Source organism: Oncorhynchus gorbuscha, linkage group LG01, assembly GCF_021184085.1.
Source record: "Oncorhynchus gorbuscha isolate QuinsamMale2020 ecotype Even-year linkage group LG01, OgorEven_v1.0, whole genome shotgun sequence".
In the NCBI taxonomy this organism is placed as follows: domain Eukaryota; kingdom Metazoa; phylum Chordata; class Actinopteri; order Salmoniformes; family Salmonidae; genus Oncorhynchus; species Oncorhynchus gorbuscha.
In genome coordinates this window covers 94021873-94037450 of record NC_060173.1, presented here as the reverse complement: position 1 = coordinate 94037450, position 15578 = coordinate 94021873, and the positions used below count along the sequence as shown (strand labels likewise).

The window sequence follows — 15578 nt, the reverse complement described above, 5'->3', positions numbered from 1 at the left end:
GTCTCTCCGTTTGTCATCTCTCCGCTCTCCGTTTGTCATCTCTCCGTTTGTCATCTCTCCGCTCTCCGTTTGTCGTCTCTCCGTTTGTCGTCTCTCCGTTTGACGTCTCTCCGTTTGTCGTCTCTCCGTTTGTCATCTCTCCGCTCTCCGTTTGTCGTCTCTCCGTTTGTCATCTCTCCGCTCTCCGTTTGTCGTCTCTCCGTTTGTCGTCTCTCCGTTTGTCGTCTCTCCGTTTGTCGTCTCTCCGCTTGACGTCTCTCCGTTTGTCGTCTCTCCGTTTGTCGTCTCTCCATTTGTCGTCTCTCCGTTTGTCGTCTCTCCGTTTGTCGTCTCTCCGTTTGTCGTCTCTCCGTTTGTCATCTCTCCGTTTGTCGGCTCTCCGTTTGTCGTCTCTCCGTTTGTCGTCTCTCCGTTTGTCGTCTCTCCGTTTGTCGTCTCTCCGTTTGTCGTCTCTCCGTTTGTCGTCTCTCCGCTCTCCGTTTGTCGTCTCTCCGTTTGTCGTCTCTCCGTTTGTAATCTCTCCGCTCTCCGTTTGTCGTCTCTCCGTTTGTCGTCTCTCCGTTTGTCATCTCTCCGTTTGTCGTCTCTCCGTTTGTCGTCTCTCCGTTTGTCGTCTCTCCGTTTGTCATCTCTCCGTTTGTCGTCTCTCCGTTTGTCGTCTCTCCGTTTGTCGTCTCTCCGTTTGTCGTCTCTCCGTTTGTCATCTCTCCGCTCTCCGTTTGTCGTCTCTCCGTTTGTCGTCTCTCCGTTTGTCATCTCTCCGCTCTCCGTTTGTCGTCTCTCCGTTTGTCGTCTCTCCGTTTGTCATCTCTCCGCTCTCCGTTTGTCGTCTCTCCGTTTGTCGTCTCTCCGTTTGTCATCTCTCCGCTCTCCGTTTGTCGTCTCTCCGTTTGTCATCTCTCCGCTCTCCGTTTGTCATCTCCCCGTCTCTCCGTTTGTCGTCTCTCCGTTTGTCGTCTCTCCGTTTGTCATCTCTCCGCTCTCCGTTTGTCGTCTCTCCGTTTGTCGTCTCTCCGTTTGTCATCTCTCCGCTCTCCGTTTGTCGTCTCTCCGTTTGTCATCTCTCCGTTTGTCGTCTCTCCGTTTGTCGTCTCTCCGTTTGTCGTCTCTCCGTTTGTCGTCTCTCCGTTTGTCATCTCTCCGTTTGTCGTCTCTCCGTTTGTCGTCTCTCCGTTTGTCGTCTCTCCGTTTGTCGTCTCTCCGTTTGTCATCTCTCCGCTCTCCGTTTGTCGTCTCTCCGTTTGTCGTCTCTCCGTTTGTCGTCTCTCCGTTTGTCGTCTCTCCGTTTGTCGTCTCTCCATTTGTCATCTCTCCGTTTGTCGTCTCTCCGTTTGTCATCTCTCCGCTCTCCGTTTGTCGTCTCTCCGTTTGTCGTCTCTCCGTTTGTCATCTCTCCGTTTGTCGTCTCTCCGTTTGTCGTCTCTCCGTTTGTCATCTCTCCGTTTGTCATCTCTCCGCTCTCCGTTTGTCATCTCTCCGCTCTCCGTTTGTCGTCTCTCCGTTTGTCGTCTCTCCGTTTGTCGTCTCTCCGTTTGTCGTCTCTCCGTTTGTCATCTCTCCGCTCTCCGTTTGTCGTCTCTCCGTTTGTCGTCTCTCCGTTTGTCGTCTCTCCGTTTGTCATCTCTCCGCTCTCCGTTTGTCGTCTCTCCGTTTGTCGTCTCTCCGTTTGTCATCTCTCCGCTCTCCGTTTGTCGTCTCTCCGTTTGTCGTCTCTCCGTTTGTCATCTCTCCGTTTGTCGTCTCTCCGTTTGTCGTCTCTCCGTTTGTCGTCTCTCCGTTTGTCGTCTCTCCGTTTGTCATCTCTCCGTTTGTCGTCTCTCCGTTTGACGTCTCTCCGTTTGTCGTCTCTCCGTTTGTCGTCTCTCCGTTTGTCGTCTCTCCGTTTGACGTCTCTCCGTTTGTCATCTCTCCGTTTGTCGTCTCTCCGTTTGTCGTCTCTCCGTTTGTCGTCTCTCCGTTTGTCATCTCTCCGCTCTCCGTTTGTCGTCTCTCCGTTTGTCGTCTCTCCGTTTGTCGTCTCTCCGTTTGACGTCTCTCCGTTTGTCGTCTCTCCGTTTGTCGTCTCTCCGTTTGACGTCTCTCCGTTTGTCGTCTCTCCGTTTGTCATCTCTCCGCTCTCCGTTTGTCGTCTCTCCGTTTGTCGTCTCTCCGTTTGTCGTCTCTCCGTTTGACGTCTCTCCGTTTGTCGTCTCTCCGTTTGTCGTCTCTCCATTTGTCGTCTCTCCGTTTGTCGTCTCTCCATTTGTCGTCTCTCCGTTTGTCGTCTCTCCGTTTGTCATCTCTCCGCTCTCCGTTTGTCATCTCTCCGTTTGTCATCTCTCCGCTCTCCGTTTGTCGTCTCTCCGTTTGTCGTCTCTCCGTTTGACGTCTCTCCGTTTGTCGTCTCTCCGTTTGTCATCTCTCCGCTCTCCGTTTGTCGTCTCTCCGTTTGTCATCTCTCCGCTCTCCGTTTGTCGTCTCTCCGTTTGTCGTCTCTCCGTTTGTCGTCTCTCCGTTTGTCGTCTCTCCCTTGGCGTCTCTCCGTTTGTCGTCTCTCCGTTTGTCGTCTCTCCATTTGTCGTCTCTCCGTTTGTCGTCTCTCCGTTTGTCGTCTCTCCGTTTGTCGTCTCTCCATTTGTCATCTCTCCGTTTGTCGGCTCTCCGTTTGTCGTCTCTCCGTTTGTCGTCTCTCCGTTTGTCGTCTCTCCGTTTGTCGTCTCTCCGTTTGTCGTCTCTCCGTTTGTCGTCTCTCCGTTTGTCGTCTCTCCGCTCTCCGTTTGTCGTCTCTCCGTTTGTCGTCTCTCCGTTTGTAATCTCTCCGCTCTCCGTTTGTCGTCTCTCCGTTTGTCGTCTCTCCGTTTGTCATCTCTCCGTTTGTCGTCTCTCCGTTTGTCGTCTCTCCGTTTGTCGTCTCTCCGTTTGTCATCTCTCCGTTTGTCGTCTCTCCGTTTGTCGTCTCTCCGTTTGTCGTCTCTCCGTTTGTCGTCTCTCCGTTTGTCGTCTCTCCGTTTGTCATCTCTCCGCTCTCCGTTTGTCGTCTCTCCGTTTGTCGTCTCTCCGTTTGTCATCTCTCCGCTCTCCGTTTGTCGTCTCTCCGTTTGTCGTCTCTCCGTTTGTCATCTCTCCGCTCTCCGTTTGTCGTCTCTCCGTTTGTCGTCTCTCCGTTTGTCATCTCTCCGCTCTCCGTTTGTCGTCTCTCCGTTTGTCATCTCTCCGCTCTCCGTTTGTCATCTCCCCGTCTCTCCGTTTGTCGTCTCTCCGTTTGTCGTCTCTCCGTTTGTCATCTCTCCGCTCTCCGTTTGTCGTCTCTCCGTTTGTCGTCTCTCCGTTTGTCATCTCTCCGCTCTCCGTTTGTCGTCTCTCCGTTTGTCATCTCTCCGTTTGTCGTCTCTCCGTTTGTCGTCTCTCCGTTTGTCGTCTCTCCGTTTGTCGTCTCTCCGTTTGTCATCTCTCCGTTTGTCGTCTCTCCGTTTGTCGTCTCTCCGTTTGTCGTCTCTCCGTTTGTCGTCTCTCCGTTTGTCATCTCTCCGCTCTCCGTTTGTCGTCTCTCCGTTTGTCGTCTCTCCGTTTGTCGTCTCTCCGTTTGTCGTCTCTCCGTTTGTCGTCTCTCCATTTGTCATCTCTCCGTTTGTCGTCTCTCCGTTTGTCATCTCTCCGCTCTCCGTTTGTCGTCTCTCCGTTTGTCGTCTCTCCGTTTGTCATCTCTCCGTTTGTCGTCTCTCCGTTTGTCGTCTCTCCGTTTGTCATCTCTCCGTTTGTCGTCTCTCCGTTTGTCGTCTCTCCGTTTGTCATCTCTCCGCTCTCCGTTTGTCGTCTCTCCGTTTGTCATCTCTCCGCTCTCCGTTTGTCATCTCTCCGTTTGTCGTCTCTCCGTTTGTCGTCTCTCCGTTTGTCGTCTCTCCGTTTGTCATCTCTCCGTTTGTCGTCTCTCCGTTTGTCGTCTCTCCGTTTGTCGTCTCTCCGTTTGTCGTCTCTCCGTTTGTCGTCTCTCCGTTTGTCATCTCTCCGTTTGTCGTCTCTCCGTTTGTCATCTCTCCGCTCTCCGTTTGTCGTCTCTCCGTTTGTCGTCTCTCCGTTTGTCATCTCTCCGTTTGTCGTCTCTCCGTTTGTCGTCTCTCCGTTTGTCATCTCTCCGTTTGTCGTCTCTCCGTTTGTCGTCTCTCCGTTTGTCGTCTCTCCGTTTGTCATCTCTCCGCTGTCCGTTTGTCGTCTCTCCGTTTGTCGTCTCTCCGTTTGTCATCTCTCCGTTTGTCGTCTCTCCGTTTGTCGTCTCTCCGTTTGTCGTCTCTCCGTTTGTCGTCTCTCCGTTTGTCGTCTCTCCGTTTGTCGTCTCTCCGTTTGTCGTCTCTCCATTTGTCGTCTCTCCGTTTGTCGTCTCTCCGTTTGTCATCTCTCCGCTCTCCGTTTGTCGTCTCTCCGTTTGTCGTCTCTCCGTTTGTCATCTCTCCGTTTGTCGTCTCTCCGTTTGTTGTCTCTCCGTTTGTCATCTCTCCGTTTGTCGTCTCTCCGTTTGTCGTCTCTCCGTTTGTCATCTCTCCGCTCTCCGTTTGTCGTCTCTCCGTTTGTCATCTCTCCGCTCTCCGTTTGTCATCTCTCCGTTTGTCGTCTCTCCGTTTGTCGTCTCTCCGTTTGTCGTCTCTCCGTTTGTCGTCTCTCCGTTTGTCGTCTCTCCGTTTGTCATCTCTCCGTTTGTCGTCTCTCCGTTTGTCATCTCTCCGCTCTCCGTTTGTCGTCTCTCCGTTTGTCGTCTCTCCGTTTGTCATCTCTCCGTTTGTCGTCTCTCCGTTTGTCGTCTCTCCGTTTGTCATCTCTCCGTTTGTCGTCTCTCCGTTTGTCGTCTCTCCGTTTGTCATCTCTCCGCTCTCCGTTTGTCGTCTCTCCGTTTGTCATCTCTCCGCTCTCCGTTTGTCATCTCTCCGTTTGTCGTCTCTCCGTTTGTCGTCTCTCCGTTTGTCGTCTCTCCGTTTGTCGTCTCTCCGTTTGTCGTCTCTCCGTTTGTCGTCTCTCCGTTTGTCATCTCTCCGTTTGTCATCTCTCCGTTTGTCATCTCTCCGCTCTCCGTTTGTCATCTCTCCGTTTGTCGTCTCTCCGTTTGTCGTCTCTCCGTTTGTCGTCTCTCCGTTTGTCGTCTCTCCGTTTGTCATCTCTCCGTTTGTCGTCTCTCCGTTTGTCATCTCTCCGCTCTCCGTTTGTCGTCTCTCCGTTTGTCGTCTCTCCGTTTGTCGTCTCTCCGTTTGTCGTCTCTCCGTTTGTCGTCTCTCCGTTTGTCGTCTCTCCGTTTGTCGTCTCTCTGTTTGTCGTCTCTCCGTTTGTCGTCTCTCTCCCTCTCTACTCTTACAGCTGCTCAAATGCAGTCAACGGATTGTTTCAAAGAGGAACGATGCTGCTTTCCACTTTGCTTTTAAATCTTTTTTCACCCAAGTGTTTTTTATATCACAAATCAATTCGCAATTGCAATATTTGGTAAAAACAAAACGCTATTTGATTTTTGGCCCATATCGTCCAGCCCGATCGTATAATTATTTTCAACTACTGTATATTGTGATTCAGAAATCCATGGCTGGGCTACAACTGATATGAAACATCATTAAAACAGATATGTTCTGGCCTGCTGGTCAAGTTGACCAGAGCTGGCTAACCTCTGTAAAGTTTTACTGTGAGTTTTACAAGCCTGCTTGTTCCTTTAAACTGATCAGTTCATCTGCTGTAGAGCGAGCAGAGGGAGATATTTTATAGGTTTAACTCTACAGTATAACACGACATGGCCAGAACAGCAGTATTATGTGTGTGTGTGTGTGTGTGTGTGCGTGCGTGCGTGCGTGCGTGCGTGCGTGCGTGTGTGTGTGTGTGTGTGTGTGTGTGTGCGTACGTGCGCGCATGCATGCATCAGGCCAGAGTGAGTTAACAGGCGGAGAGTGAAGTGAGGTGGAGACCGACTCTGATTGTGGACCAGAGGTCAGAGTAATTATTTCAACGTTTTTCGAGTAATTACCTTTAAGAGGCTGAGAATGTGTGAGTGTGTGAGAATATCTGTGTTAAGGAGCCTCAGGAGGGAGGGTGAGATTCAAGCCAATAGAACTCAATAAAAATTGATTATCTTGTAAAGGTGTAGCCAGTTTCATAGAATTGTTCAGTGTATAACCAACAACACATTCTGTCCAAGGTTTTCTTCTGGGAAGGATTCTTTAGGCTCCATCTGGCCAGGCATAACATACTTCATACATACATAAGTATCACGGCAATATTTAATGAGTGATATGTTTGTTTTTCTCTCATTCTTATTGTATAGTAAGATGTGGTCTGTACGTACTCCTGGTGACCACTCCCTCCAGCCTGATGATGTTTGGATGGTCAAACTGTCCCATGATTGACGCCTCGGACAGGAAATCCCGCCTCTGTTTGTCGGTGTATCCTGCCTTCAGCGTCTTGATTGCCACACAGATCTCCTTCTTACTGGGCAGACGCAGACGACCACTGCACACCTCCCCAAACTCACCTAAACACACACACATACACACACAGAGTGTTAATAACACACACATGCACTGTCATCAAGGACCTAAGGCTACAATCTATTATTGATGACTTTTCATCAGAATAACTGTTATCATTTATTTCAGTTGGATCAGACCCGTCAGAGAGTCTTGCTTAATTTCATAACCACCCACATTAGGCCATTATAAGCATGTGCAGTCATATGTCTTTCTTGGAATCCATTTCCCTCACTGCGATAACAATGACTAATTGAAGCTTGACTACATTGGCCACAGTCTATAAATGACCATTCTACTTTCCATATCATTTAAAGCACTATGACACTCATCAGAGCTGACCAATTATCATTCCAGCATAGTGAGGACATGTACAGTATCATTCCAGCATAGTGAGGACATGTACAGTATCATTCCAGCATAGTGAGGACATGTACAGTATCATTCCAGCATAGTGAGGACATGTACAGTATGTTCTATCCCTCTGAGGTATAAAGCCTCTCTGATGGTGTCACGCCCTGATCTGTTTCACCTGTCCCTGTGATTGTCTCCACCCTCTCCAGGTGTCGCTTATTTTCCCCAGTGTATTTATCCCTGTGTTTCCTGTCTCTCTGTACCAGTTCGTCTTGTATGTTTCCAAGTCAACCAGCGTGTTCCCATTCTCCTGGTTTTTGCGTTCTCCATTTTCTAGTCCTCCCGGTTTTGACCCTTGCCTGTTTCTGGACTCTGTACCCGCCTGCCTGACCATTCTGCCTGCCTTGACCATTAGCCTGTCTGTCACTATGTACCTCCTGGACTCTGTACCCGCCTGCCTGACCATTCTGCCTGCCTTGACCATGAGCCTGTCTGTCACTATGTACCTCCTGGACTCTGTACCCGCCTGCCTGACCATTCTGCCTGCCTTGACCATGAGCCTGTCTGTCACTATGTACCTCCTGGACTCTGTACCCGTCTGCCTGACCATTCTGCCTGCCTTGACCATGAGCCTGTCTGCCACTTTGTACATCCTGGACTTTGATCTGGTTTTGACCTTTTTGTCTGTCCACGACCATTCTTTTGCCGACCCCTTTGGATTAATAAACATTGTAAGACTCCAACCATCTGCCTCCTGTGTCTGCATTTCGGTCTCGCCTTGTGCCTTGATAGGTGGATAGCTTCTCTGGTGGATAGGATCACAGAACACAAAAACTCTATTAGACACAAGGACGAGAACTACCCTCTAGCAGACCACTTTATCCAGCACCAACATACAGTCAATAAACTGAAATGTTCTGTGCAATAGAGAATGTAAAAAAGAGGCTAAATGGATCCACCTCCTAGATACTGTTTATCCCCATGGACGTAACAAACAACTACAGCTAAACTAGTATACTTAGCCCTTCATAGACTGACTAGTCTATAGCCTCTTGTGTACTTTACTTGTTCTTCTGAATTATAGTATATATACTATATTGTGCTACTTATTTATGGACCGTGTTTTACGCACCCGTGCATATACTGTCCTTTATGCACCAGTTCATATACTGTCCTTTATGCACCAGTTCATATACTGTCCTTTACGCACAAGTTCATATACTGTCCTTTACGCACAAGTTCATATACTGTCCTTTATGCACCAGTTCATATACTGGTTTTATGCACCAGTTCATATACTGTCCTTTATGCACAAGTTCATATACTGTCCTTTACACACCAGTTCATATACTGTCCTTTACGCACCAGTTCATATACTGTCCTTTACGCACCAGTTCATATACTGTCCTTTATGCACCAGTTCATATACTGTCCTTTATGCACCAGTTCATATACTGTCCTTTACGCACCAGTTCATTTACTGTCCTTTACGCACCAGTGCATATACTGTCCTTTACGCACCAGTTCATACACTGTCCTTTATGCCCCATTTGATATACTGTCCTTTACACACCAGTTCATATACTGTGCTTTATGCACCAGTTCATTTACTGTCCTTTACGCACCAGTTCATATACTGTCCTTAACGCCCCAGTGCATATACTGTCCTTTTCACACCAGTTCATATACTGTCCTTTATGCACCAGTTCATATACTGTCCTTTACGCACCAGTTCATATACTGTCCTTTACGCATCAGTTCATATACTGTCCTTTACACACCAGTTCATATACTGTGCTTTATGCACCAGTTCATTTACTGTCCTTTACACACCAGTTCATATACTGTCCTTTACACACCAGTTCATATACTGTCCTTTACGCACCAGTTCATATACTGTCCTTTACGCACCAGTTCATATACTGTCCTTTACACACCAGTTCATATACTGTCCTTTACGCACCAGTTCATATACTGTCCTTTACACACCAGTTCATATACTGTCCTTTACGCACCAGTTCATATACTGTCCTTTATGCACCAGTTCATATACTGTCCTTTACGCACCAGTTCATATACTGTCCTTTATGCACCAGTTCATATACTGTCCTTTACGCACCAGTTCATATACTGTCCTTTATGCACCAGTTCATATACTGTCCTTTAACCACCAGTTCATATACTGTCCTTTACACACCAGTTCATATACTGTCCTTTACGCACCAGTTCATATACTGTCCTTTACACACGCAACTCAGGTAGATTATCCCTTTACGCACCAGTTCATATACTGTCCTTTACGCACCAGTTCATATACTGTCCTTTACGCACCAGTTCATATACTGTCCTTTACACACGCAACTCAGGTAGATTATCCCTTTACGCACCAGTTCATATACTGTCCTTTACGCACCAGTTCATATACTGTCCTTTACACACGCAACTCAGGTAGATTATCCCTTTACGCACCAGTTCATATACTGTCCTTTACGCACCAGTTCATATACTGTCCTTTACGCACCAGTTCATATACTGTCCTTTACACACGCAACTCAGGTAGATTATCCCTTTACGCACCAGTTCATATACTGTCCTTTACGCACCAGTTCATATACTGTCCTTTACACACGCAACTCAGGTAGATTATCCCTTTACGCACCAGTTCATATACTGTCCTTTACACACGCAACTCAGGTAGATTATCCCTTTACGCACCAGTTCATATACTGTCCTTTACGCACCAGTTCATATACTGTCCTTTACACACGCAACTCAGGTAGATTATCCCTTTACGCACCAGTTCATATACTGTCCTTTACACACACAACTCAGATAGATTATCCCTTTACACACACAACTCAGATAGATTATCCCTTTACACACCAGTTCATATACTGTCCTTTACACACACAACTCAGATAGATTATCCCTTTGTCATGTTTTGTCATTTATTATCATGTCTTGTCCCTGTGCTTCCCATTCTATTCGTTTCCCTCTGCTGGTCTTATTAGGTTCTTTCCCTCTTTCTATCCCTCTCTCTCCCCCTCCCTCTCTCACTCTCTCGCTCTCTCTTCTCTCTATCGTTCCGTTCCTGCTCCCAGCTGTTCCTATTCCCCTAATCATCATTTAGTCTTCCCACACCTGTTCCCGATCCTTTTCCCTGATTAGAGTCCCTATTTCTCTCCTTGTTTCCCGTACCTGCCCTGTCGGATCCTCATATATAATTCACCGTGCTGTGTCTATGTTTTGCCCTGTCGTGTCGTGTTTCCCTCAGATGCTGCGTGGTGAGCAGGTGTCTGAGTCTGCTAGGTTCAAGTGCCTTCCCGAGGCAACCTGCAGTTCTCGATCAAGTCTCCAGTCTGTTCTCGTCTTTACGTGTAGTATTATGCTTTTTGTTTTGTAAAGTTTATTCTGGATTAAATACTCTGTTTTCGCCAAGTCGCTTTTGGGTCCTCATTCACCTGCATGACAGAAGGATCCGACCGAGGAATGGACCCAGCGACTACAGACGCTCGTAACACTGCCGTCGAGATCCAAGGAGCCATGCTCGGCAGACACGAGCAGGAATTGTCTGCTGCTCGCCATGCCGTGGAGAGCCTGGCCGCTCAGGTTTCCGACCTCTCTGGACAGTTCCAGAGTCTTCGTCTCGTGCCACCTGTTACTTCCTGGCCTGCCGAGTCTCCAGAACCTAGGGTTAATAACCCACCTTGCTACTCCGGGCAGCCCACTGAGTGCCGCTCCTTTCTCACCCAGTGTGAGATTGTGTTCTCTCTCCAACCCAACACATACTCTAGAGAGAGCTCGGGTTGCTTACGTCATTTCACTCCTTACTGGCCGGGCCCGAGAGTGGGGCACAGCTATCTGGGAGGCAAGGGCTGATTGTTCTAACAATTACCAGAACTTTAAAGAGGAGATGATTCGGGTTTTTGACCGTTCAGTTTTTGGTGGGGAGGCTTCTAGGGTCCTGGCTTCCCTATGCCAAGGTGATCGATCCATAACGGATTACTCTATAGAGTTTCGTACTCTTGCTGCCTCTAGTGACTGGAACGAGCCGGCGCTGCTCGCTCGTTTTCTGGAGGGACTCCACACAGTGGTCAAAGATGAGATTCTCTCTCGGGAGGTTCCTTCCAGTGTGGACTCTTTGATTGCTCTCGCCATCCGCATAGAACGACGGGTAGATCTTCGTCACCAGGCTCGTGGAAGAGAGCTCGCATCAACGGTGTTTCCCTGCTCCGCATCGCAACCATCTCCCTCCTCTGGCTCTGAGACTGAGCCCATGCAGCTGGGAGGGATTCGCATCTCGACTAAGGAGAGGGAACGGAGGATCACCAACCGCCTGTGCCTCTATTGCGGATTTGATGGACATTTTGTTAATTCATGTCCAGTAAGAGGCCAGAGCCCATCAGTAAGCGGAGGGCTACTGGTGAGCGCTACTACTCAGGTCTCTTCATCTAGATCTTGTACTACTATGTCGGTCCATCTACGCTGGACCGGTTCGGGTGCTACATGCAGTGCCTTGATTGACTCTGGGGCTGAGGGTTGTTTCATGGACGAAGCATGGGTTCGGAAACATAACATTCCTTTCAGACAGTTAGACAAGCCTACGCCCATGTTTGCCTTAGATGGTAGTCATCTTCCCAGTATCAGATTTGAGACACTACCTTTAACTCTCACAGTATCTGGTAACCACAGTGAGACTATTTCTTTTTTGATTTTTCGTTCACCTTTCACACCTGTTGTTTTGGGTCATCCCTGGCTAGTATGTCATAATCCTTCTATTAATTGGTCTTGTAATTCTATCCTATCCTGGAACGTATCTTGTCATGTGAAGTGCTTAATGTCTGCCATCCCTCCCATTTCTTCTGTCCCCACTTCTCAGGAGGAACCTGGCGATTTGACAGGAGTGCCGGAGGAATATCATGATCTGCGCACGGTCTTCAGTCGGTCCCGAGCCAACTCCCTTCCTCCTCACCGGTCGTATGATTGTAGTATTGATCTCCTTCCGGGGACCACTCCTCCTCGGGGTAGACTATACTCTCTGTCGGCTCCCGAACGTAAGGCTCTCGAGGATTATTTATCTGTGTCTCTTGACGCCGGTACCATAGTGCCTTCTTCCTCTCCGGCCGGGGCGGGGTTCTTTTTTGTTAAGAAGAAGGACGGTACTCTGCGCCCCTGCGTGGATTATCGAGGGCTGAATGACATAACGGTTAAGAATCGTTATCCGCTTCCCCTTATGTCATCAGTCTTCGAGATTCTGCAGGGAGCCAGGTGCTTTACTAAGTTGGACCTTCGTAACGCTTACCATCTCGTGCGCATCAGAGAGGGGGACGAGTGGAAAACGGCGTTTAACACTCCGTTAGGGCATTTTGAGTACCGGGTTCTGCCGTTTGGTCTCGCCAATGCGCCAGCTGTTTTTCAGGCATTTGTTAATGATGTTCTGAGAGACATGCTGAACATCTTTGTTTTTGTCTATCTTGACGATATCCTGATTTTTTCACCGTCACTCGAGATTCATGTTTAGCACGTTCGACGTGTTCTACAGCGCCTTTTAGAGAATTGTCTCTACGTAAAGGCTGAGAAGTGCTCTTTTCATGTCTCCTCCGTTACTTTTCTCGGTTCCGTTATTTCCGCTGAAGGCATTCAGATGGATTCCGCTAAGGTCCAAGCTGTCAGTGATTGGCCCGTTCCAAGGTCACGTGTCGAGTTGCAGCGCTTTTTAGGTTTCGCTAATTTCTATCGGCGTTTCATTCGTAATTTCGGTCAAGTTGCTGCCCCTCTCACAGCTCTTACTTCTGTCAAGACGTGTTTTAAGTGGTCCGGTTCCGCCCAGGGAGCTTTTGATCTTCTAAAAGAACGTTTTACGTCCGCTCCTATCCTCGTTACTCCTGACGTCACTAGACAATTCATTGTCGAGGTTGACGCTTCAGAGGTAGGCGTGGGAGCCATTCTATCCCAGCGCTTCCAGTCTGACGATAAGGTTCATCCTTGCGCTTATTTTTCTCATCGCCTGTCGCCATCTGAGCGCAACTATGATGTGGGTAACCGTGAACTGCTCGCCATCCGCTTAGCCCTAGGCGAATGGCGACAGTGGTTGGAGGGGGCGACCGTTCCTTTTGTCGTTTGGACAGACCATAAGAACCTTGAGTACATCCGTTCTGCCAAACGACTTAATGCCCATCAAGCTCGTTGGGCGTTGTTTTTCGCTCGTTTCGAGTTTGTGATTTCTTACCGTCCGGGTAGCAAGAACACCAAGCCTGATGCCTTATCCCGTCTGTTTAGTTCTTCTGTGGCTTCTACTGATCCCGAGGGGATTCTTCCTTATGGGCGTGTTGTCGGGTTGACAGTCTGGGGAATTGAAAGACAGGTTAAGCAAGCACTCACGCACACTGCGTCGCCGCGCGCTTGTCCTAGTAACCTCCTTTTCGTTCCTGTTTCCACTCGTCTGGCTGTTCTTCAGTGGGCTCACTCTGCCAAGTTAGCTGGTCATCCCGGTGTTCGAGGCACTCTTGCGTCTATTCGCCAGCGATTTTGGTGGCCGACTCAGGAGCGTGACACGCGCCGTTTCGTGGCTGCTTGTTCGGACTGCGCGCAGACTAAGTCGGGTAACTCTCCTCCTGCCGGTCGTCTCAGACCGCTCCCCATTCCTTCTCGACCATGGTCTCACATCGCCCTAGACTTCATTACCGGTCTGCCTTTGTCTGCGGGGAAGACTGTGATTCTTACGGTTGTCGATAGGTTCTCTAAGGCGGCACATTTCATTCCCCTCGCTAAACTTCCTTCCGCTAAGGAGACGGCACAAATCATTATCGAGAATGTGTTCAGAATTCATGGCCTCCCGTTAGACGCCGTTTCAGACAGAGGCCCGCAATTCACGTCACAGTTTTGGAGGGAGTTCTGTCGTTTGATTGGTGCGTCCGTCAGTCTCTCTTCCGGGTTTCATCCCCAGTCTAACGGTCAAGCAGAGAGGGCCAATCAGACGATTGGTCGCATACTACGCAGCCTTTCTTTCAGAAACCCTGCGTCTTGGGCAGAACAGCTCCCCTGGGAAGAATACGCTCACAACTCGCTTCCTTCGTCTGCTACCGGGTTATCTCCGTTTCAGAGTAGTCTGGGTTACCAGCCTCCTCTATTCTCTTCCCAGCTTGCCGAGTCCAGCGTTCCCTCCGCTCAAGCGTTTGTCCAACGTTGTGAGCGCACCTGGAGGAGGGTGAGGTCTGCACTTTGCCGCTACAGGGCACAGACTGTGAGAGCCGCCAATAAACGCAGGATTAAGAGTCCTAGGTATTGTTGCGGCCAGAGAGTGTGGCTTTCCACTCGCAACCTTCCTCTTACGACAGCTTCTCGTAAGTTGACTCCGCGGTTCATTGGTCCGTTCCGTGTCTCCCAGGTCGTCAATCCTGTCGCTGTGCGACTGCTTCTTCCGCGACATCTTCGTCGCGTCCATCCTGTCTTCCATGTCTCCTGTGTTAAGCCCTTTCTTCGCACCCCCGTTCGTCTTCCCTCCCCCCCTCCCGTCCTTGTCGAGAGCGCACCTATTTACAAGGTACATAAGATCATGGACATGCGTTCTCGGGGACGGGGTCACCAATACTTAGTGGATTGGGAGGGTTACGGTCCTGAGGAGAGGAGTTGGGTTCCGTCTCGGGACGTGCTGGACCGTTCACTCATTGATGATTTCCTCCGTTGCCGCCAGGATTCCTCCTCGAGTGCGCCAGGAGGCGCTCGGTGAGTGGGGGGGTACTGTCATGTTTTGTCATTTATTATCATGTCTTGTCCCTGTGCTTCCCATTCTATTCGTTTCCCTCTGCTGGTCTTATTAGGTTCTTTCCCTCTTTCTATCCCTCTCTCTCCCCCTCCCTCTCTCACTCTCTCGCTCTCTCTTCTCTCTATCGTTCCGTTCCTGCTCCCAGCTGTTCCTATTCCCCTAATCATCATTTAGTCTTCCCACACCTGTTCCCGATCCTTTTCCCTGATTAGAGTCCCTATTTCTCTCCTTGTTTCCCGTACCTGCCCTGTCGGATCCTCATATATAATTCACCGTGCTGTGTCTATGTTTTGCCCTGTCGTGTCGTGTTTCCCTCAGATGCTGCGTGGTGAGCAGGTGTCTGAGTCTGCTAGGTTCAAGTGCCTTCCCGAGGCAACCTGCAGTTCTCGATCAAGTCTCCAGTCTGTTCTCGTCTTTACGTGTAGTATTATGCTTTTTGTTTTGTAAAGTTTATTCTGGATTAAATACTCTGTTTTCGCCAAGTCGCTTTTGGGTCCTCATTCACCTGCATGACACCCTTTACACACACAACTCAGATAGATTATCCCTTTACACACCAGTTCATATACTGTCCTTTACACACACAACTCAGATAGATTATCCCTTTACACACACAACTCAGATAGATTATCCCTTTACACACACAACTCAGATAGATTATCCCTTTACACACACAACTCAGATAGATTATCCCTTTACACACACAACTCAGATAGATTATCCCTTTACACACACAACTCAGATAGATTATCCCTTTACACACACAACTCAGATAGATTATCCCTTTACACACACAACTCAGATAGATTATCCCTTTACACACACAACTCAGATAGATTATCCCTTTACGCACCAGTTCATATACTGTCCTTTACACACACAACTCAGATAGATTATCCCTTTACGCACCAGTTCATATACTGTCCTTTACACACACAACTCAGATAGATTATCCCTTTACACACACAACTCAGATAGATTATCCCTTT

General features: G+C 48.9%; 1 protein-coding gene across 3 annotated transcripts in view; it reads right to left on the bottom strand.

Annotated features, from left to right (window-relative positions):
- Positions 1 to 15578, bottom strand: part of epha3 (eph receptor A3) — a 186956-nt gene that overhangs the window by 34177 nt on the left and 137201 nt on the right. For all 3 annotated transcript variants that reach the window (XM_046366478.1, XM_046366487.1, XM_046366469.1), the window contains exon 11: positions 6290 to 6475. In XM_046366478.1, the coding sequence (XP_046222434.1) occupies positions 6290 to 6475 (186 nt within the window). The remainder of the gene's footprint in view (positions 1 to 6289; positions 6476 to 15578) is intronic.